The 23,980-nt window shown below is 37.4% G+C and overlaps 1 protein-coding gene across 1 annotated transcript; it reads left to right on the top strand.

The window, feature by feature from the left end:
• The first annotated feature begins 12 nt into the window (after positions 1 to 12).
• On the top strand, positions 13 to 22,947 carry AP5M1 (adaptor related protein complex 5 subunit mu 1). The gene is made up of 8 exons (XM_056133662.1): positions 13 to 227; positions 4,026 to 4,671; positions 11,596 to 11,823; positions 13,482 to 13,621; positions 14,404 to 14,489; positions 14,571 to 14,689; positions 18,380 to 18,476; positions 21,803 to 22,947. Exons 1-8 carry the CDS (start codon positions 154 to 156, stop codon positions 21,883 to 21,885), a joined length of 1,473 nt encoding a protein of 490 aa, XP_055989637.1. The 5' UTR covers positions 13 to 153; the 3' UTR covers positions 21,886 to 22,947.
• Positions 22,948 to 23,980: the final 1,033 nt, after the last annotated feature.

Raw genomic sequence — 23,980 nt, 5'->3', positions numbered from 1 at the left:
TACGTCTGCCGCAGCCGACGTGTTGGTGAGGAGCCGAAGGTGACTCAGATTAAGTGCGCCGAGGGACTTTGCGAAGAGTCCATCTGAGGAAGCGGGACCGCGCTCTTCCTTCCAGGCTACCTAAGGGATGAACTGATGCTTTAGTGGTTTATCATGGCCCAGCGGGCAGTGTGGCTCATAAGCCACGATCCAGGAACGCCACTCGGTGGCACCGTCCGATTCTCCAGGTAATTATCTGCATCCAAGTGAATGCTGGAAAGGAAGATGGATGGTTTGTGTGGCAGTGCATCCCCCAGGTCCGCCACAGTGGGCAAATTACTTAGCCTGTGTTTCATTCCCTTTATCTCATCAGAGTGAAGGAGAATTTTTCTGTAATTCTGCCTCACGGTGTTGTGAGGATTGAGAGCTCCCTGGATATTGTATTTCCTTATATTGAGTTTCCTTAAACTTGATTTCACCTGCTTCATTTGGAGCTGATGAAAAGAAAGGGAAAAAATTGTGGAGCTCACATGCAAGGGCACTAGAAATTTTAGGTTCTAACCCCAACACACACACACACCACGTCGAATTGTTTAAGATTTCTCTTTGTAGAGGGAAATTGAAAGCTATTTTGAGAAGTATTAACTTTTTTCTTATATAGTATGCATTGATCTATTTCTTTGCCACTTTCTGTCCAAATAGTTTAGTGGAGAGTTTAGCAAATAGTTTAGAAAAATAACGCATCGTACACTGGGGGTGTGATTCAGGGATAGAGCACTTGAAAGTTTACCTGTGACGTCCTGAATTCAGTTCCTGTGATCGCTTAAAAAAACATGTGGCAATTGAGTAATCTAATTTCTCAATTTTTTTCTAGGGTCTATTGAGTATTATTTTTTACCACGATTTTATTCCCAGGGTAAAGCTCTACAGTGAGGTAGCAAGTAACTCTTTAAGTTGTGATTGAGATAAAAATGAGTGTAATTCTAAATGAAAGTGGCTGGTAGTGGAAAAATTTTTCTGTGCAAACAGATTGTGCTAGTGAAAGCATCATAATTGGATTTAAATATTCTTGGGGTTACATTTCACATTTGTTATTGGTGTATCCCAAGTAAGAACAAAAATAGCATCAACTTAATTGTCCCATACCAGCTACTCAATTTTATGTTTTTTAGGAATCTGTTTTTTACTCTTCCACTCTGCCTCTCAGGGTAACTCTTATGTATTTGATGCTATCCTTTTATTTGTTTGTATGTACACTTTTGAAATTACAGAATCAAGAATAAAGTGAACATCATTCTCATTAAATTTGTTAACTTTTTGAGTACATTTCAAAGAAGCATATATTTTACTTTGTTTCTCTAGAGCAGCACTTTCCATTGGAATTTTCTGCAGTTTTGGAAATGGGCAGTGTTCTAAATCTATGCTAATATTGTAACCACTAGCCACGTGTGTAAAGAAATTTTTGAAATGTGGCTATTGTAGCTATAGAACTGTTTCTTAAATTAACATAGCTAATTTAGATAGCTACATCTGTATAGTGGCTATTGGAGCATATTTAGACTATCACTTCTTGATTGCCATGGTTTTTTTTGTCCTAGCATTTTACCCTACTCCTTCCCTATGTTATCGGCTCCCAGGTTGCCTCCTATTCAGCCATCAGGACAGTCCTCAAACAGCTCCAGAGGACAAATAATTAGCTTCTCAGAATGCTTTCGCCAGTGTACACACTCACCTTCAGTGAAGGGAGCATTCCTATATCTTCATTTTTTACTGAGACTTGTTCCAGTTTTTGCCAGAATTGGTGTAAAGGCTATTTTGATTTCATTAGCATTTCTCAATAGACCAGTGATTGTAAACCTTTTGGCATGACTTCTCAGATCCTTTACATGGTCATTTGTTAATTTATTCTTTGGCAGTTGTTTTCTCCCCCCGCCTTCTTGCTGATTTGCAGAATTTATTGTATATTCTTACAATATATCTTGCAGAGTTAATTTTATATTCTATGTCATTTTAGCTGTTAAGATTTTCTAATCATTATTGTCAATTTGCTTTATGCTCCCCTTGCTTGAATAAAAATTACTAATTTTATTGCAGAGTGTTATCATTTGGGAACATTTGTTTAAATCTTCTTCTACTCGTATTTTTCAATGATAGCTTCCCAAGTTATCTTCTCTTAATCATCTTATTTATTGTATTTAGATATTTAATTCATCTTTACATCTTTGCATGTAATATTAAATAAATCATGGACCACTTTCACTGTGCTATTAAAAATCATAGACCAGTTTTCAAATATTACCTTATAAGTAAGGTAAGGTAAAGATAAGGTAAAGGCCCTCCCGTTGATCGTCGATTTGCTCGAGTGGGCCCAGTAACGTCTCCATTGGAGACTTTGTTGTTACTGTGTTTGGCATATCGAATACTCTCGGTAGCTTGCCGGGCTTTCCGAGAGGGGCGGAGGAATCGAACTCGGGTCGGCCATGTTGGCCTCTTGTAAGGCGAATGCCTTACCCGCTGTGCTATCGCTCCAGCTCTCGGAGAGCCTGGCAAGCTACCGAGAGTATTCGATATGCCAGACACAGTAACAACAAAGTCTCCAATGGAGACGTTACTGGGCCCGCTCGAGCAAATCGATGATCAACGGGAGGGCCTTTACTTTACTTACTTTACTTACCTTATAAGTAGTGGGGCTGGAAGATAGCACTTATAAGTAGAATATATTTTCTTCATTGATGATTTGTGAGACTGTTGATGTTTACTTTGTCTTGGATATAATCATTGGTACTGTTACTTTATTCTAGTACCAATACCATACTGTCATATGTCTGTGACCTTGTTGGTAAAAGAGACTTAGGAAAATTAGTTTATTTACACAGAAGTTAATAGCTAGAGGCCAGAGAGATAGTGCATCAGGTAGGACACTTACCTTACATGTGACAGACCCAAGTTCCATCCCCAGTACTCGGTGTGGTCCAAAAACAAACAAAAAAGTTAATGGATAACTATCCTGGCCTTTTTATTAGAGAAGGAATACAGAAAAAAACTTCTTAAAAAAATTTGAGGTACTGTGATTTACAGTACTATTAAGGATAGAGTTCCAACACCACACCCCCTCCATAGTGTCATTTCCTCTCCCAACCTCCACCCCAAAATCTACCCCCATTTTGTCCTTCCACCAAGGTAAGTTCAAATCTGATAACCAGTTCTCAGGTTCTGTTGCCTTTGGTTGTTGTTCCCTTACTAAGAACATACCTTTCTTTTTAACTAAGAAGTGATCTAACATTTAAGGAGTGAAATTATCTTCTATTGTACTTCACAAAAAACCAACTAGTGGGGCTGGAAGATAGCACAGCAGGTAGGGCGTTTGCCTTACATGTGGCTGACCCGGGTTCGATTTCCAGTATCCCATATGGTCGGTCCTGAGCACCGCCAGAAGTGATTCCTGAGTGCAGAGCCAGGAGTAACCCCAGTGCATCGCCGGGTGTGATCCAAAAAGAAAAAAAAACGAACTAATTGGTAGCTTACCATTTGGCCTAGAGTATGCAAACCTGAAGTAATCTTTGACACGTTTTTGTAGGAATTCAGGGTAATTTACTATTTCTTGAGTAAAATACAACATATCTCTTAAATTTGTATCATCTCAACTAAGGAATTCAAAATTGTGGATTAAACAAACCATTTTTTATGATCCTCCTCTACTAAGGTGTAATCAGAGAAAAAAATATCCTTATTGAAGCCTGGTATGTATTTCTTGCTTACCAAAATTAGGATTTTGGATTAGAAGTGTATACTCTCCCTGTTTTAAAAAATTAATGGAATTAAGTACTTTCAGAAACAACCATAAGAGTTGATATACCAAGTATAGAATAGTGACTATGTTAGGTCTTAATATGTAAAATACTTTTGTGTGTCTTTTGTAAATCTCTATATTTATTTTGTATTTATTATTGTTATTATTTTGCATAGGGTCTTGCTTTTTGGTTTTCTATTCTTCATTTTTGTTTTACTTAATGAAACACTAGTGACTTTTTTTTTCCATAATATAGACGGTATCCAACAGTTGAAAAACGAGCCAGAGTCTTCAATGGAGCAAATTACGTGCCTATTCCCGAAGATGGTCCCTTTCTTAAGGCATTACTCTTCGAACTTCGATTACTGGATGATGATAAGGACTTTGTGGAAAGTCGAGATAGTTGTTGTCGCATCAATAAAACATCCATCTATGGACTGCCAGTAGGAGGTGAAGAACTCTGGCCAGTGGTTGGTTTTGTGAAGAATGGCATGGTATATGCTTGTGTTCCATTAGTTGAACAGACATTATTCCCTCGCCCACCGTTAATTAGCATCAGTGGAATTTCCCAAGGCTTTGAATTGCTTTTTGGGATACAGGATTTTCTGTACTCGGGTCAGAAAAATGACATAGAACTCAATACAAAATTGAGCCAATTGGCTGACTTGGTTCTACAGGCTTGCCCATTTGGCACTTTGTTAGATGCCAACTTACAGAATTCATTAGCTAGTATTAGTTTTGCTTCTGTGACCCAACCACAAAAACAGCCAGCCTGGAAACCTGGAACATACAAAGGAAAACCACAGGTTTCTATTTCTATCACGGAAAAGGTAACATCTATGCAGTATGATAAACAGGATATAGCAGATACATGGCAAGTTGTTGGAGCTGTCACCTGCAAGGTAAATTTTTCTCTGGTATTTTGTCATAATATGTAACCTCTATGGAGAATAGTAAAATTTGCTGCTGTTTTACATTATTAAATGATGTTATTATCACAGATTGTTATCACAGATATCATTAGATTTGAGACTATTGAAACCTGCTACATTTTGTAATTCTTTACTGAATCTTATATATTGCTGTGTAATGAATTTTCTATTACCCTAATAGTAGACTTTTGTTATCTTCACTTTTCTGAGTCAGGACTTCAAGTACAATTTAATTGGTACTTCTAGTATGTCTCTCATGAGGTAGCTGTCATAATTTCAGTTGGACTATAGTCATCAGGAAATTTTTTTGATGACCTGAAGCTAGATGGTCTATTTGCAAAATAACTCACTCATATGACCAGCAAGTTGGTGACATTTGATGGTGGAAATCCTGCCTTTATGGCAGGCACCTCTATATTCTCTCTCTCTCTCTCTCTCTCTCTCTCTCTCTCTCTCTCTCTCTCTCTCTCTCTCTCTTTCTCTGTCTCTCCCCCTCCCTCTCTCTCTTCCTCCCTCCCTCCCTCCTCATATTTTAGGCATTATGATTTGCAGTATAGATGCTGAAAGGTTGTCATGTACATTGCTTTACCTACTTTCAACACTAAGTTCTTGTCCAGAGCGATCATTTCCAACTATTGTTGTCGTACTGGACCCTCTATCTTAACTGCCTTCCACCCCAAACACTTGTGGTAATTTCCAAACATTGACCAGTACTCCTGGCCCCTATTTTTCATGATCTTGGATAATAGTCTCATACTATTTTCATATCCTACAAATGAATGCAGTCATTTTATATATTTCCATCTCCTTCTGAGTCATTTCACTCAGCATGTCCATTCATTTATTGGAAAATTTCGTGACTTCATTTTAACTAATTGTTGTATAGTATTCCATTGTGTAGATGTTCCATAGTTTCCGTATCCAGTCTTCTGTTCTCAGGCACTCAGGTTGTTTCCAGATTCTGGCTGTTGTGAATAGTGCTGCAATGAACATAGAAGTGCAGGTGGTGTTTCTGTTGTGTTTTTGGACCCCCAGGGTATATTCCCAGAAGTGGTATTGCTGGGTCAAATAGGAGCTCAATTTCTTGTTTTTTGAGGACTGTCCATACTGTTTTTCAGAATTGCTGGACTAGTCGGCATTCCCAGTAGTGACGAATGAGAGTCCCTTTCTTCCCACATCTGAGCTTGCAGTGGTTGCTCTTGTTCTTTTGGATTTGTGCCAGTCTCTATGGTTTTAGATGATACCTCATTGTTATTTTGATCTGACTTTTGTGCATGGCTTTAGATAGGGGTCAGAGTTAAAGGTAAAGGTAAAGGCCCTCCCGTTGATCATCTATTTGCTCGAGCGGCCCCAGTAACGTCTCCATCGGAGACTTTGTTGTTACTGTGTTTGGCATACCGAATACGTCACGGGGAGCTTGCCAGGCCCTGCCGTGTGGGCGAGATACTCTCGGTAGCTTGCCGGGCTCTCCGAGAGGGGCGGAGGAATCGAACTCGGGTCGGCCATGTTGGCTGCGTGCAAGGCAAACGCCCTACCACTGTGCTAGAGTTAGTTTTTTTTTTCCTATGGGTAGCTGTTCAGTTTTCCCAGCACCACTTTGTTAAAGAGGCTTTCCTCTACATATTTCTTGCTCCTTTATCAAAGATTAAGTGGTCATATATTTTAGGGACGCTCAATTCTATTTCATTGGTGTGTGGGTCTGTATTTGTTCCAATACCATGCTGTTTTAATTACTACCGCTTTGTAGTACAGTTTGAGATTGGGAAAAGTGATGCCTCCCATCTTCTTTTTCCCAAGGATTGCTTTAGCTATTCTCAGAGGTTACTCCCGGTTCTGCACTCAGGAATTACTCCTGGCGGTGTTTGGGGGACCATATGGGACTCCGGGGATCGAACCCAGGTTGGCCAGCGTGTGCAAGGCAAACGCCCTACCCACTGTACTATTGCTCTGGCCCCCTTTTTTAATTCTTGAAGTAGCATTTTGTAGTTTTCTTTGTACAGGTCTTTTACCTCCTTAGTTAAGCTGATTCCAAGGTATTGTTTTGAGTTTTTTGGTGGTTTTGTTTTTTTGCCTCAGTTTCTTTTTACAAGAAAATCCTCAAAGTGGCTTGCCTCATATCCTTGAAATGGGAAAGGAGGAGGGGAAAGGGAAGGGGAAGGAGAAGAGGAGGGGAGGGAAAGGGGAGGGAGAGGGTGAAAGAAAGGGAGGGGGATGAGGAGGGAGGGGAGGGGGGTAGGGGCAAGGGCAGGAACAGGAGAGGGAGAAATATGACAGTAAAAAAGGGGGAGTATGCTACAAAGAAAGAGAAATTATGCATTCTGAGCTGAGATTTGTGTGCCCTTATTCTGGTATTTTATTTTTTGGGGGAAGTAGGGTGAAGGCTGCAGGGAGTCACACCCTGCAGTGCTCAATGGTTATTCCTGGTTATGCATTTTGGAATAACTCCTGGCAGTACTCAGGGACCGAATGATAGGGATTGAACCTGGGTCTGCCACTTGCAGGACAAGGCCCTACCCGCTGTGCCCCAGTCCCCCTTGATATAGTTTAAATGAATCATTTAAGTGAATAATTATTGGTGGTTTCCATAATGTTGTGATTTTTCTGGTTTTCTTAAGAATATTATACTGCAAGATGTTAATGAGCATAAACATTTTTAAAATTTAATAGTTTTTGCTCATTTTATTGTCACCATATCTGTCAAAATAAAACAGTTTTTTAAGAAATTCTTTTATTGATTGAAGTTCTGTGATTTACTATACCATTAATGATGGTTTCCCACTTACAAAATTTCAATACCACATCCATCACCAGTGTACCCACCTTGATACCCCCAAGGGCCCCAGTGCCCCTCTTTTTCAACCTCCCTCCCCCAAGTTAAGCTGTGTGGATCAGTTGTCCCATTGTGTTGCCTTTGGCTCTTTGTTTTTGCTGTGTATCCTAATGCCTCACATATGAAAAAGGTGATTCTGTTTCTTCCTTCTTACTGGCTTCACTTACCATGATATCCTCTAGTTCTGTCCATATCACAGCAAATTGAATCATTTTTTTCTTTCTTAGAGCTGCATAGTATTCCATTGTGTGTGTATATTGAGCACAACTTCTTTTTTTTTTAATTTTATTGAATCGCCATGAGATAGTTACAAGCTTTCATGTTTGGGTTAAAATCACACTATGATCAAACACCCATCCCTCCACCAGTGCACATTCCCCACCACCAATATCCCCGGTATACTCCCCCTTTCCCATCCTCCCCCTGCCTCCATGGCAGACAATATTCCCCATACTCTCTACTTTTGGGCATTATGGTTTGCAATACAGACCATGAGAGGTTATCATGTTTGGTCCTTTATCTGCTTTCTACACACATCTCCCATCCCAGCTGGTTCCTCAAGCCACCATTTTCTTAGTGATCCCATTTCTATTCCAGCTGCCTTCTTCCCTTTGCTCGTGAGGCAGGCTTCCAGCTATGGAGTAATCTTCCTGCCCTGCGTATCTACTATCCTTAGGTGTCCAGCCTCATATTATGTTGTTTTATGCTCCACAAATGAGTGCAGTCCTTCTATATCTGTCCCTCTCTTTCTGACTCATTTCACTGAGCATGATACTCTCCATGTCTATCCATTTATAAGCAAAGTTCATGACTTCATCTCTCCTGACAGCTGCATAGTATTCCATTGTGTAGATGTACCAAAGTTTCTTTAACCAGTCATCTGTTCTAGGGTACTTGGGTTGTTTCCAGATTTTGGCTATTGTGAACAGTGCTGCAGTGAATATATAGGTACAGATGTCATTTCTACTGTGAGCATAATTTCTTGATGCATTCATTCATAGTTGGGCATTTGGGTTGTTTCCATTTCTTGACTTTTGTACAAGAGTTGTATTAACATAGGTGTTCATTTATCCTCTCAAGTTAATGTTTTGTGTTTGGGGGTACAGTTGTATAAGAGTTATGTTTGAGTTGTATGAGAGTTCTATTGCTGTTTCTTGGATAGATTTCTGTGTTTTCCATAGAGGCTAAACCAGATGATACCACCACCAACAGTAAATGAGGGTTCCTTTCTAACCACAACCCACCAACACTTCCTGTTTTCAGACTTTGATATATGTCATATTCACTGGAATGAGCTGGTACCTCAGTGTTGTTTTTATTTACACTTCCCTAATCATGAGTGACAGTGAGCACTTTTTCATATGCCTATTGGCCATCCATATGTCTTTGAGAACGTGTTGTTCAGCTCCCTGCCCCATTTGTAGATGACGTTGCTGAATTTTTTTGGTTTTGAGTTTTGTGAGTGCTTGATAGATCTTGGATATTAGCCCTTTACCTGATGTATTATTTGCAAAAATTTCCTCCCGTTTAGTAGGGTGTCCTTTTATTATAGCTTGAGTTTCATTTGCTCTGCAGAAGGTTTTTTGATATTGTTTTTGTTTTGTTGTTTTTTGCCTCTGTGGCTGTCTTGTTAGGAATCACCACAAATATACCTATATATACATATATACCTCTATATTTATACCTATAAATATACGCAGATATACCTACATATAACCATAGGTGTTTAATATACATCTGCAGGAAAAACCCAACTTTTTAAAATTCTTGTGAATTGAGACTGAAGACATACAGCCTGCAGTAGTAGATGTTCTAAGATAAAAACATAAAATATTAAAAAATTTTATGACAAGTATAAACTTATTTGGCATTTTTTGTTTTCATCTTAAATAGGCATTATTGCAACTGTCACTAAAAGACCTTCGTTTGCCTGCTCTCTGTTTATAGTAATAGCAGATAGATTCACGTGTTAGCCAACCAATAGATAAAAATATTTCACATTAGGGTTGAAAATATAAGTAGGGTCCATAATATAAAGGATACCATTAAAGAAACATTCTTTTTTAAAGTGTCTTCTGATATAGCACACTATTGGACACTAGAGATATGAAGAAAATAAAGTCCTGCTTTCAAAGATCTTAAAGCCTCAAGATGGAAATAAACAGGAACACAGACTAACCTTTAATAGGTTGGCAGTGGTTGTATAAAGCAGGCTGTATATGGCAGTGAAAATAGCTGTTAGTTTTTGAAGCTCAGCACGACACTTTCAGTCCTGCTACTCTTAAAAAATTTTGTAGGTCTGAGCAAAAGAAAAATTTTTTTCTTTTTTCTGGCCACACCTGGCAGTGTAGAGGATAGAGTTGGGAAATGTGGGGAGGGAATATGGCATTAGGGATCCAAACCTTGGACTTCAGACATAGAAGGCATATGCTCTTACCTCTTCAGGCACATCTCCAACCCAAATAATAAGTCTTATATGATTCAATTAACTAGTCTTTTATCTTGGGTTTGTTTTGTTTTGTATTGTTTTTTGTTTGTTTGTTGGGGAGAGGGGTGGGGGAGGAGTGCTGGGCATTTAGCCCAGGGTATCTGTCACACATGCAAAGCAAGAGCTCCACTGCCAAGCAATATCCTCAGCTCTAAACTGGCTATTAATTGGGTATTATAACAGAGGTAAATGTCAAATTAGAGTTTGGGCACAAAGGAAGAACCTGAGTTACCCCTCCTACCGCTTCTCACCCACGCAACAGCTAAGGTGTACATTCTGTTTCATTAAAAGAGCTACATGATTTATGGGAATAAGGGTATTTAATATAGGAATTAGGGCTTACTATCTATAAGAAGAGCTGAAAGTATAAAAACCTCTGCTTCTCTGACTGCAGCTTTCCAGAAGCAATTACTGATAACTTTATTGTGGGGCTTAGAAATAGTCTCTGAGAAGCCAGCATGTCTTTAACAATCTGAAAACAGGAATCATGGAAGGTGCTGCATCTGGCCACCTCAGTCTTTGAATGGGAGTTCAGAGAGAAGTCTGTGAAACTGTCATATCTGGCTTCTGTAACTTTCCAAAAATTCTGGTTTCCCTTTTCCCTTTACCTTTCAAATCTCCTTAGAAGTACTTTTGCCGTTAGCAAAGTAACCAGACTGAACAGGGAAGAAGATCGAGGAGAAGGTACAATAAAACTTCAAAAGAAAATATTAAAAGATCTACATTTATAAGGGGAAAAGACTGGGTGGAAGATCACATAAAAAAGCATAAAGGTATAATTAAAATTATGATTTATTTAGAAATGGGAAATTAAGATGAATTATATCTATGACATAAATTGCAGGTTAGAAAATGATTAAAGAGCAAGTTGGAAGCCAATGAAAGTCTTTAAAAAAGTAATACAAAACACAGATGAAACTATTGAAAAATTTTGAGCATAGGTATAATCAAATTAGAATTAGAGAAAAACAAATCTAGATACGTGTAGAAGGCTGACAGATTTGAAGTTTCTCTGCCACTGTGTTTGTGACCAGAACAGAGAAGAGTCAGTGAATTAAAATAACCTTTTCAAGGATTTTAAACTTTTCAAGGATTTTAAACTTTTCAGGGATTTTAAACTTAAGCCCTGGAGTGATAGCACAGCAGTAGGGCATTTGCCTTGCACGCAGCGGGCCCGGCCGAACTGGGTTCGATTCTTCCACTGTTCTCAGAGAGCCTGGCAAACTACCGAGAGTATTTCGCCTGCACGGCAAAGCCTGGCAAGCTACCCGTGAGGTATTCGATATGCCAAACACAGTAACAACAAGTCTCACGATAGAGACGTTCTGGGCCTGCTCGAGCAAGTCGATGGATAACGGGACCGTTAATTTAAACTTAAGTGGAGGGCTGTAGGAAGGCTGTCCCTGTCTGTGGCATGACAGAAATATTAACAGGAACACAGAAAATAAGAAAACAGTATCTTGAGAGAATAGTAGGCTCAGTTCTGGAAGATGAGTCAGATACAATCAGAAAAGCTTCACCCAGAAGATGTATATTTTTAAGATGTTAATAATACCTCTTTCTGTTTGTATTACAGTGTGATTTAGAAGGAATCATGCCAAATGTTACCATCAGCTTGAGTCTCCCCACCAATGGATCTCCACTTCAAGATATTCTAGTTCATCCTTGTGTGACTTCTCTTGACTCTGCCTTTCTTACTTCCAGTAGCATAGATGCAATGGATGATTCTGCATTTAGTGGACCTTACAAATTCCCCTTCACTCCACCTTTAGAGTCATTCAGCTTATGCTTCTACACATCCCAGGTAAATGGCTCAAGAGAATTGGAGATTTTGCTAGTCTTTGTGTCTCTGAATTATCTCACATACAATTCATTCATGTATTTAGTTCAAATAAGAACTTGTCACTTGTTACTAACAATTATTAATCAACAAATGTGAAGATTCAGTTATTTGAACTTAGGCCTCGTTTCTAATGTATGTGATAGTAATGAATGGTTTGCAGATATTGGTGTTCCAGAGAGGTAGTATAGGAGTTAAGGCACTTTCCTTGTACACAGCTAATCATAGTTCTATCATCAGCACTACATATGATCCCCTGAGCACTACAAGGGGTCACTTCTAATCAGAGCTAGGGGTACACTCTGAACAACATCAGTTGTGACCCCAAAACAAATCAGTGTCATGGTGATTTTTAATATTCCCCAGTGTGGAATCCATGGTCATGGGTTAGATCATGGCATGATTAAGGCATGACTTGATTCCTGGACATAAAATATTTCTAAATTCAAGACAAGTATAGTTACGAGGTTATTATGTTATGTATTAATAGCTATTTACTGTGTATTGCATAACTGCTGCATCAGATAGCTTTATTCACTTTACATTTATTTTCTCTAGTATTTTTTAAATCCTTAATGTAGATATAATTAGCCCCATTTTTTAACAGATAATTGGAGTCCCAGAAAACTTATTCTTTGCACAAGATCATATAACTTATAAGAAGGCCTGGACTTGAATCCAAATCTTCTAAACTCCAAAAACCAACCTTTTTTCTACTATACTGTTTTTCTCTTGTCCTGATTGTGAATCAGTAGTTTAGAAAAATCTTCTCCATCTAGCTTAGTAAAGGGAATTTATTTTGAGAACATGAGTAACAATCTCATTGGCCATACTGAGATGAGTCAGAAATAAAAATCAGAATCAGATTATTCAGATTTACCCTGTCCATCTCAGTTCTTCTACCTCATTTTCATTTAACTGGCATTCTTTGCACGTGACCTTATAGCTCTAGGGCTTATGTTGTGTAAGTTGAGTCTGTCTCTTCAAATACACCAGACAACTGATTGGCCCATCCTGACCTACTACTGGTTGTTTTCCTTTTGGTCACTTATTCAAGATGAATTGAGTAAGCTACACTTGAGCTGGGGGATTGGGGTGAGGTGGGGGGGGTGTGGGGGGTGGAATACAAGATAGCAAAAATTTGTTACATTATCACTGAGTTAATATGTCTAGCACAAGTCCTGTAGTGCAGATTATAGAGAATCTAGAGGAGAGAAAGTTAATGGACAGATTTGGAAAAGTAATGCACTATAAGTCTACTTAGGCACCTTTCTTCTCCCTAGAAAGAGACAGAAAAATATTTTCCCTTTAAATTCAATCATCTATTGCATGAGTGTGCAATACTGTATATTTACCTAGTATATGACTACACCACCTCTTATCAAAACAACATGGAATAATATACAGATGTTGATTATAATGATGTTCTCCTGAAACCTATATAATGTTACAAGTCAATATTAACTTCAATTAAATTGTAAAATTAGGAGTTTTTACAACTGTAACCCATTAGTCATTAAAAGCATATCTCTCTATCATTGTGTTTTCACATTCACCAATTTAGATATTTTATTCCTATTAACCTTGAGAAGGATATAAAAAATATGTTTGTTTGTTTCTAGGTCCCTGTCCCGCCAATTTTGGGTTTTTATCAAATGAAAGAGGAAGATGTACAACTAAAAATAACAGTTAATTTAAAACTTCATGAAAGTGTGAAAAATAATTTTGAATTCTGTGAAGTTCATATACCTTTTTTCAATAGGTACGAATAATATAAAACCATGATTTCTGCCTTATTTAGTATATTCTTACTGCCCTATATTTTTTATAACTTTTTTTAAGATGTAAGTTTTGTTATTCAAATGACAGCTGATTCTGAAGTAAAATAGAAATGATATATTTACTTTATGTCATTCTGTGGTTAAAATCAGAAAACTAAGCATCAAAATAACTTTATGATTATTTCACTCATAACTATTTCCTTTTTTTCAAGTCACATTTTTACTTTTTTGATTTTGTTTTGAGGCCAAACCTGGCTGTTCTCTGAGTTTATGGCTCTGTACTCAGGGATTCTTCCTGACAGTGCTCAGGGCACTATATGTTGGACCAGGGACAAAAGTTGGTTCAGATTTGTATAAGGTAATTTTCTCTCTGTCTGTCCAGTTAACTACTTAATAACTAAGGTAGTTTGTATTATAAGCTTACTTCCTCATCTTTTTTTTTTCAAAAGTTTGTACAATAGCATAGTTCTTTTCAGATGATATCTCAGTATATGGAAAAGTCATATTGTAAATGTTACATCAATCCATGTATCTTTGAAATAGTTTACATGATATATGAAATATATATATGTATTCTGTATGATAAAAATGCATTTATCGTCAAAAATGTTTCTGGCTGTATATTTATTTATTTATAAATATTTGTTCTATTCTGTAAATTTTACGCCATTTTTATATTAACCGTAACAAAGTTGATTCACATCTCCTAATGCTGTTAAGTCTGTTATCCTTTTCCTTTTTTTCTATCTTTTCTTTATGTAAGAGGTCCAATCACACATGTGGAGTATGACGTTAGTTTTGGCCAGATAGAAGTATTTCGAGAGAAAAGCTTACTGATCTGGAATATTGGTGAGCTAACTTTTTTTTTTTACCTTTTGTGGCAAAATCTATTTAATTTAGAATTTTTGATTAGTATGTGTGTACTTCTAGGACAGAAGTTTCCAAAGTCACTGAAAATTAGTCTTTCTGGAACAGTAACCTTTGGAGCCAAGAATCATGAGAAACAGCCATTTGATCAAGTTTGCATCGGAGGTACAGCATATGTAAAGGTATATCAATGTAGAAATATATCTCGCTACATCAGAAATCCTTTCATTGTTTCTAAATCACATGTATGTTAGTTGATTTTTAATGTTTCTGGCTATTTTGTGAGAGAATTCTGTTCATTTTGTCAGATACTATATTTTTCAGATATTTGTGAGATCCATTTACATATTAGTCACATTTTATTTAATACTTAAAATATTTTAATGTAAAACACCAAAGTATAATCAAAAAATCCAAAAATAACCTATTCTACCCAGCTTTCCATCACACTCAAGAGTTGTATATACTAAGCCAGAATAATAATGGGATTAAGGCACTTGCTTTGCATGCTGGTGACCCAGCACCAAATATGAATCCCTGAGCATCACCGGAGGTCACTGCAGAGCACAAAGCCAGAAGTAGCACCTGAGCTGGGTATGGATCCAGGCACCACCCCATTGGAATAAATTTAAATTTAAAAAATTTTATATAGAAATATGAAATGTAAACTATGCCTTCTCAGAATATTTTAGTGATACATGTCAATATTTGATCAGTGCTGGCTGCTTTTGATATTGTAAGGAAGAATGATCACTTTTGACCAAAGTGATCAAAGAAAACTGTAAAATTGGAGTTTGAGCAAAACTCCTAGGATCAGAGAAGCACGAATATGAAGACGTAAGAGTGACTAACACTTATATATGGTAAACGTAATTAAGAATAAATGGTACACTTAGAATTCAGTGTTAGAAACAATAATACACATAAGACTGGGTAAGTCAATTAAAAATAGTTTTTGTAGAATTTGAATATTACTTAGAGCCAGAGGTATGCCCTAAGCTTAGTCAGGTGTAAATCATATGCCTTTCATGTGTAAGGCCCTTGGTTCAGTTCCCAACACCACTAAAATATGTCACTGTCACTGTCCTCCCGTTGTTCATCAGTTTGTTCGAGCGGGCCCAGTAACGTCTTCATTGTGAGACTCATTGTTACTGTGTTTGGCATATTGAATACACCGTTGGTAGCTTGCCAGGCTCTGCCGTGCAGGCGAGATACTCTTGGTAGCTTGCCGGACTCTCCGAGAGGGGTGGAGGAATCGAACTCGGGTCGGCCATGTTGGCTGCGTGCAAGGCAAACGCCCTACCGCTGTGCTATGGCCGAGTGGTCTAAGGCACCAGACCACTAAACTAAATAAACAAAAATAAAAAGAAACTCTTTTAGCTTGATCTTTATTTAAATATAGAAATAAAATTACTTTCGTAAGCAAGGGGAGTCCTTGCAATGCTTCAGAGGCCCATGCAATGCCTAGAATAGCAATATGTCTTACCACTTGAGCTATCTATCCAAAAAAAAAAGAGTTTTCAATCAAACATGATATTTTTCTGTTTTCTTATCGGCCAGCACATAAATTTTATTTATTTGTGGTTCAGCACAGCAGGTAGGGTGTTTGTCTTGCACACTGCCGACCCGGGTTCAATTTCTCCGCCCCTCTCGGAGAGCCCAGCAAGCTACCAAGTGTATCCTGCCCACATAGCAAAGCCTGGCAAGCTACTCGTGACATATTCAGTATGCCAAAAACAGTAACAAGTTATTGATTGGAGATGTTACTGGTGCCCGCTCAAGCAAATCGATGAACAGCGGGAGGACAGTACTATAGTGCTAATGTTATGAGTATACTTAGAAGCAAGTATTGATACAAAGAAAGTTGGAAAGAAGTGGGCTTTGTATCCTTTGTGTTACTGGTAGTAGCCATGCAGGTAACTGGATAGTTAAAAATCTAAAGCTTTTATTCTTAAAACGAGAACTCAATTTTATGTATATAGAGAGTTTCCTCACTGGGAAGAATTAGTTGAGGCAGTGAAAAGTGAAAATGAGTAAGAGCAGAAAAATTACAGGTTTTTTTTTGGTTTTTGGGTTTTTTTTTTTTTTTTTTGAGTACAGTATATGAGTACAAAAACAATACAAGGCAAGCAATGGTGAGACCTCAGCTATGTTCAGCTTTTTGGAAGATGATTATTGATTCTACTTAGAGGATCAATAGAACCAAGATTTTTTTTTTTTTTTTTTTTTTACTTTTTGGGTCACACCCGCGATGTTCAGAGGTTACTCCTGGCTCTGCACTCAGTAATCTACTCCTAGTGGTGTTCAGGGGACCATTTGGGATGCTGGGGATTGAATTCAGATAGGCCGCATACAAGGCAAACGCCTGCCGTGCTCTGGCCTCAGGAATTTTTTTTTAATGTGAGATTTCTTTCATATTCTTTTCCTTTCAAATATAGGGATTATGACTTTTCTATCACCTAGCCAGTTATAATGTCATTGAAAGCATGTAATACAGATTTGGATTCACTAAATAGACTGAATAATTTTTATATTATCTAGTTATTTGAAAGTCTACCTTGTCATAATTCCCAGCATCTAAAATTATACCAAACAGGCAAGCAAAATCCCTTTCCTATTAGAAATAATTTGAGTTGCAACAAGAAAAATAATCACTGGCATCTGAAAATTATATTCAATGTGTAGAGTCAGTCTAGCAATAAAAAGGAAAAAGAAAATGGGAGAAATCTGGAGAAAATAGAAATGGAAGAAGTACAGAAAAATCAAAAGCAAGCAGAGAAACCAAGGCAAAAGGAGACTGGAGCTCCTAAAGGTTTAATTCGTAATGTTATTTTAGTTCATATGAATAAGGTTGTGACTCAGAGTTACCCTGCACTTGCATTCAGAGAAATTACTAATGGCCGCTCTATTATAACACAATGTAAAATTGGCATTTAATACTGATGTACCACATTATCAGTTAAATCCAGATATGATGGATTATATTTTAGAAAGGTTTTATGGGTGAGAAAATAAGGTGATTTGTTTGTTTTTTGGGCCACACCCTCCTGGCTCTGCACTCAGAGATCACTCCAGGCCAGCTGGGGGATGCCAGGGATCAAACTTGCAAGCTCCCTACCTGCCATACTCTCAATCCAAAGTGAGTAATTTTTAAGCTTACATTGGTAAAAATTTACCTGTTTTCTGAAAAATGAAGTAGAGTATCTCATCCCCTCCAAACACCAGTTTAACTGGTTTCTTTATTAGTGATTGATTTGTAAAACTATTATAACAATAGAAGCTTCAAAAGAGAAATCACAGAAAACCAAACACCACAGGTGAAAGAACACCAACTTTTGTGGTCATGCAGGTGGCACTTAAACAACCTCTACTTGCACACAGTATTTACACACATCCTAGTTGCTTTTTATCTCCAGAACTTCACTTCCCTTGTTGCTTACCAAATACAGATATAGTCAGGCACTGCTTCCCTGAAAGTCTAGAGCTGTCCTTCCTGAATTCGTGCTTCCCTCCCCGATCAGTCCTGCTTTTTATCCAAAGAAAAAACAGGGAAGGGGGCATCAACTGACCTATACTCAAATGAAAGTAAAGTAAAATGAAATAAGGATTCCTTGCATGAATTTAGTCTCATATTGGTGATACCTGGTATTTGTTCAGGTGTCCATTGAGCATTTCATTATAGCATCTTTATAAACAAATAATTTTAATGCAAAAGTTGTCCATATATTACATATATACAATATTCAGATTTAATATTCATGATGTTTGTTTTGTGAATTCTGTAGGTAAATTCCTAAAATTTTATTGAGGGTAAAGGGTGACAATTCTTTTTATCAAATAATTCAATTCAACTTTTATATTTCCTTTTCTAGCTTCATTTTAGGATCTTAGATTACACTCTCACTGGATGTTACGCAGATCAGCATTCAGTTCAAGTTTTTGCATCAGGGAAACCAAAAATAAGTACACGTAAGTTTTATGGACTCACACTAACTTGATGACATTTAAGTGCTAATTTATTACCTAAAGTCAAGCTTAATGTAACACAAAGAGATCAGAATATTCCAGTTTGTGAAAATTCTTACCTAATCTCATCCTCTACTACGAAAAAGATATTATTTATTTCTTCTGTTTATGATTTAGACGAGCAAGAATTGGAAGAGAGGTTAACTTTAGTATAGAGTTATGTTATTTTGTTCTGATTTTAATTATACTTTTATTGTTCTCAGAGGCTTGGTGCTAGACAAACAAGGGTTTTGAATATGACTTTTTGGATAAATGTACTTCTCAACATTTTGGTTTCCTCATCTATAAGCTTTTTTATTGGGTTTAAATAAAATTCTATCACAGTGTGGCCAGAGAAATAGTTCAATCAGCTGAGCATATGTTTTGTACACAAGAGACCCAGGTTCAATACCAGACAACAAATAGTCCTCCAAGCACCATTGGATGTGGCCCAGAAACAAACTATTTAGCATACTATACAGTATGAATGGATTCATGTTAGATAGGATTATTTCTATTTTTTAATTTTCAGCAAATGTTACCACCAAAGAACATTATTTAGCACCTCTCCTTTTTTTTTTTTTTTTTTTTTTAGTGAAATACTATGAGGTACAGTTGTAGACTTACAAACTTTCGTGCTAGGGTTTCAGTTATACAATGATCGAGTACCCATTCCTCCACCAGTGCCCATTCTCCACCACAAATGATCCCAGTAGCCCTCTCACCCTCCCACCCCATCCTCTCTGTGGCAAAGCATTCCCTTTCGCTCTCTCTTTCCTTTAGGTTGTTGTGGTTTACAGTAGAGGTATTGAGTGGCCATCGTTTTCAGTCTATAGTCTACTTTCATCATGTATCTTGTATCCCGAGTGAATCCTCTAAACATCCTTTACTTGGTGTTCCCTTCTCTATCTGAGCTGCCTTTTCCCCCAGCATGTGCTGCCGACTTAAAGCGGTGAAGCAGACCTCCTGATAGTTATCTCAACTATTCTTGGGTATTCATCTCCCATTCTGTTACTTTATATTCCCCAGATGAGTGCAGTCTATCTCTGTCCCTGTCTTTCTGGCTCATTTCACTTAGCATGATTATTTCCATATAGAACCACTTGTATGTAAATTTCATGACTTAATCTTTTCTGACAGCTGCATAGTATTCCATTGTGTACATGTACCAAAATTTCTTTAACCTGTCATCTGTTCTCGGGCACTCGGTTTTTTTCCAAATTTTGGCTATTGTGAATAGTGCAACAATGAACATACAAGTGAAGATGTCATTTCAACTGTACTTTTTTTTGCCTCTCCAGGATATATTCCCAGGAGTGGTATTGCTGGGTCAAATGGGAGCTCAATTTCTAATTTTTTGACAATCGTCCATACAGTTTTCCAAAAGGGCTGAACCAGTCGGCATTCCCACCAGCAGTGAAGGAGGGTCTCTTTCTCACCACATCCACGCCAACACCGGTTGCTTTTGTTCTTTTGGATGTGGCCCAGTCTCTGCACCCTCCCTTTTTTACCAATAGATGGGCAATAGGATGGTTTCCTACTTTCAGTGAGTTTTTCACTTGTGAAAATATATATTTGCTATTTATGAAAATATAGGGATATAACTCATTAAATAATACAGAATTATATAGATTGTTACATATACACAGTTTAGAATAGAAAAGTAGATAGAATGAATTCGAGTTAGCTAAATGTAAACAGAAGCCTTTTATATAGTAAGGGAAATAACGTTACTATATTTAGATAAGTACTTTGTAAGCTGTGATAGTGAATGTAAAGTGGCAAACCTTTAAAATCTTTCAAGGGATAGATCTCTGTAATGTTAAAATATTTGAACGTCTCATTAATATTGCACATACTATCATAATTTTCAGAGAGCATACTACAAGATGGAACATTTTAGTTATATAGTGCTTCTCCGCCATCTTGGTTTTATGACCACACCCAGCTGTGCTCAATATCTTACTCCTGATTCTGTTCTGGGAATCACTCCTGATAGTACTAAGGGGACCGTACATGGTGCTTGGGATCTAACTCAGTCATCTGCATGCTAGGCAAGTCCTTACCTGCTTTTATTATAAATTAGCCTTCTAGACCTTTATTTCTAATGTGACAAAAGTTATGATAATGCCCTAATAAAATAGAACTATGAATTATTTATAATTATTTAAACTATGAATTATAATAAAATAGAACTGTGAATTATTTCCAGGTCAGGAATATAGCTCAGCAGTATGGCATATGGAGGCCCTGGGTTTCTTTTGGTACCACAAAAGGAAAAGAGAAAAGAATATTTTTTTTATTTTATAAAGTAGTTCACAATATTTGATTACATTTATTGTTCAAGCACCAATCCCACCACCATTACACCTTCCTACCACCATATTTTGTATGTTTCCATCCTGAACCCCAACCCCTGCCCCAAAGCAGAACCAAAATAATATATTTTGTATTGTTTGTTATGAAGAACCACTGAAAATGCTACAATAAGCTTCCTTAAAGGAAAGAGCGTGAAGATTGTTGTATTTCACCCAGGGGCCATTAAGCCCTTCTATCACTAACATGTTGTTAACGGTTGAGCCTTGTGTGCTTTATATATATATATATATCTGTTAAAAAAAAATACCCTCTAAGGTTGGTTGCCTCCTACTTTGAACCCCATCAGATGTGGTGCAGTAGTCTTGGAGTATGGGTAGGATGTGTGGTATGAAGTGTCACGCTGCCACATTTGCAGCCGTGCAGTCCAGGAATAGTTTCAGTCATGGGTGAGGCTGGGCCCAAGCATGTGGAAAGCAGCTGTGAGCATGGCGGCGGTTGAATTCTGGAGGTTTTTAGCTGCCAGGCTGGATCCCTTGTGGCAGGGAGGGGGATCTTACCCACCCACATCTGGGGTGCCCCAGGTGAAACAGCCTGGCCTGGGGGTCTGGCGGCATAGTTATGGCGAGGTCATGTTATGCTCCCTTCTAGGAGAAAAGGACATGCAATTCTAGATGGTGACTGATGACGAGATTCGAAAAGAATATATTATTAAAGTGTTGCTTTTGTTGAAGTGATCGTGTTCTATCCACAGTTTTAAAAAATCTTGACTTTGGGGACTAAGGCATATAAGTAGGTCAGTAGTAGAGGCATATTTTACTTACATGTGAGACCCTAGTTTCAATCCCCAGTATTACACACATACCACACACACAAACACACACACACACGCACACACAGAAAAAAAAAACTTATGACTTTGTTTTCCTTCACTGAATCTTTGTTAAAGAAAATGTTGTTTTCTTTCTTTTTAGACCGGAAACTAATTTCCTCTGACTATTACATCTGGAATTCTAAAGCCCCAGCGCCTGTAACATATGGATCATTATTATTGTAATTGTTTTGTGTGTAAGTGGGATTTATACAATAGTAACATAAAGGAAATCAGTCTTTTTTTTAAGAATGTGTGCATATAAAATTTAATTCATACAATGAGTTAAAAGTCAAATGAATGAGTAATTTTTTAAAGTTCTTGTTTAATATGTTAGTGTGATTTAAAACATTTTAAATACTGATGTCTCCAATTTTATTACCTTTTGATTTTATTCAAATTAGATTTAGAGCATGAAATAATAATGACTCATTTAAGGCTTAGTAGGCCTTGATCACTGCTACCTGTCCTTGTTGCAGACAGAACTAATCAGTCACAGCATTTTTTCTCCCCTGGGCCTTCTTACATAGGACTCGTGCTGCCTTTTAGCACAGAGCTGTAGTGAGTGTCTGACATACCACATCAAAAATGAAATTAAATTTATTCGCTCTCCCAACCTAAATACTTAAGCTCCTTGTACACTGTATTTTGTATACCTGACACCACATTAAAAGCAACTTTGTCAGGGCTTTGGAACTGAGTGGTAGAAGGGTTGCTTATCTTATAAGACCCTCGATTCAATCCCTGGCTCATAAAGAAGAAAAGAAGGGAGATTGTAATTATTTCAGTGGTGCTCAGAGGGCTGGAGCACATGTTTTGCATGTAGAAGCCCAGGGTTGGATTCCTGTATAGCATACTGTCCTGAGCACTGCACTGGGAGTAGCATCCTACCAACCTAAAAATCAAAAACCTAAATATAAAACAGTCTGAAAAATGACTGGTGTAGAAAACTTGCTAAATAGAAACCTACTTTTAATCAGAACTATCCTATTGACTAATAAACAGTGCATGATTCTAGTTAAAGTGATTTATCTCTGTTCTAGAGATACTTTTCAAGCTTATCAAATCTGCTGTTTTGCTTAGGTTGTCAGTAAGCATATTAAAATGCTAGACATAGTTTTTTTGGTGACTGAATTGTCTGCTGCCAAATTTTAAGATAAATTTAACATTTTCTTCATATATTTATCAAGAAAATAGACCTATTTATTTCTTGATTGCTGTATAAAAATTCACTAAAGAATAAATTCAGGTTAAAGGCAAAAGCCATTCTATGAGTGGAGAAATGTCATTTAAATCTTATTTCAGTCTCATGTAGCATATTCTAAATTTGTTTTTGTTGCTTTCCTATGAACCTTTTCTTGACTTCATTGGGAAACATCATCGTATTCTTTATTCACTGCTTGCTGTTATTGCATGTCACATTCTGTTTTTGAAGTAGTTCGTTGTCCAGTTGAAGTTAGGTGACTATTTAGGAAAGAGTGAAATCTTGATTGTTAAATCTTGGTCCATGTTGGGTTTTTTTAACAGAACAGAATTAAAAATATTTCTCAATATGCATTACATACTAGTAAAATTGATGAACAACGGGAGGACAGAACTATTACATACTAGTATGCAATTATATCAGTCTGGTTTTTTTGTTTGTTTGTTTTGCTTTTTGGGTCACACCCGGTGATGCACAGGGGTCACTCCTGGCTCTGCACTCAGGAATCACCCCTGACAGTGCTCAGGGGACCATATGGGATGCTGAGAATCAAACCCAGGTTGGTCGTGTGCAAGGCAAACGCCCTACCCGCTGTGCTATTGCTCCAGCCCCTTAATCTGTATTTTTTAAGAAGAGTATGAGAAGAACTTAGAAAAAGCTAACTCTTGAAAGAATCATAGTATCTTGAAGATACATTGTATAGAAATTAAAATCAGAAATAATGATTTTTTTAAAAAACTTTTGGGCCATACCTGGCAGTGCTCATTCAGGAATCACTCCCAGCAGTGCTCAGGGACCATTTCAGGTGCCAGGAATCGAACCTGGGTCAGCTGTGTGCAAGGTAAGCAGCCCATCTGCTGTAATATCTTTCTGGCCCCTGAAATAATGTTTCTTAAATTTAGGTCAACTTAACTCACAGTAAACTCTTATTTTCTGCAAAGCATTATCATGGCACCCAGATTATTCCATGTAGCAGAGAAAATAGAATAACTGCCTTAACAGGACTTTAATTTGTTATTCTAGTTCATTCAGCAGTTTAAACTTTCCTTTCAGAAGCAAAAGAAAAAAAAGAGTTAT

Source organism: Sorex fumeus, unplaced genomic scaffold, assembly GCF_029834395.1.
Source record: "Sorex fumeus unplaced genomic scaffold, SorFum_2.1 ptg000098l, whole genome shotgun sequence".
Taxonomy (NCBI): domain Eukaryota; kingdom Metazoa; phylum Chordata; class Mammalia; order Eulipotyphla; family Soricidae; genus Sorex; species Sorex fumeus.
This window is presented reverse-complemented; position numbering and strand designations above follow the sequence as displayed.

What these genes read in the sequence shown, in the direction of transcription:
- AP5M1 (XM_056133662.1), top strand. Translation starts at nt 154, where the DNA reads ATGGCCCAGCGGGCAGTGTGGCTCATAAGCCACGATCCAGGAACGCCA. An exon ending in CTTACTGATCTGGAATATTG is followed by an intron (nt 14,490 to 14,570) that starts GTGAGCTAACTT and finishes GTGTACTTCTAG; the next exon opens with GACAGAAGTTTCCAAAGTCA. An exon ending in GAGGTACAGCATATGTAAAG is followed by an intron (nt 14,690 to 18,379) that starts GTATATCAATGT and finishes TTCCTTTTCTAG; the next exon opens with CTTCATTTTAGGATCTTAGA.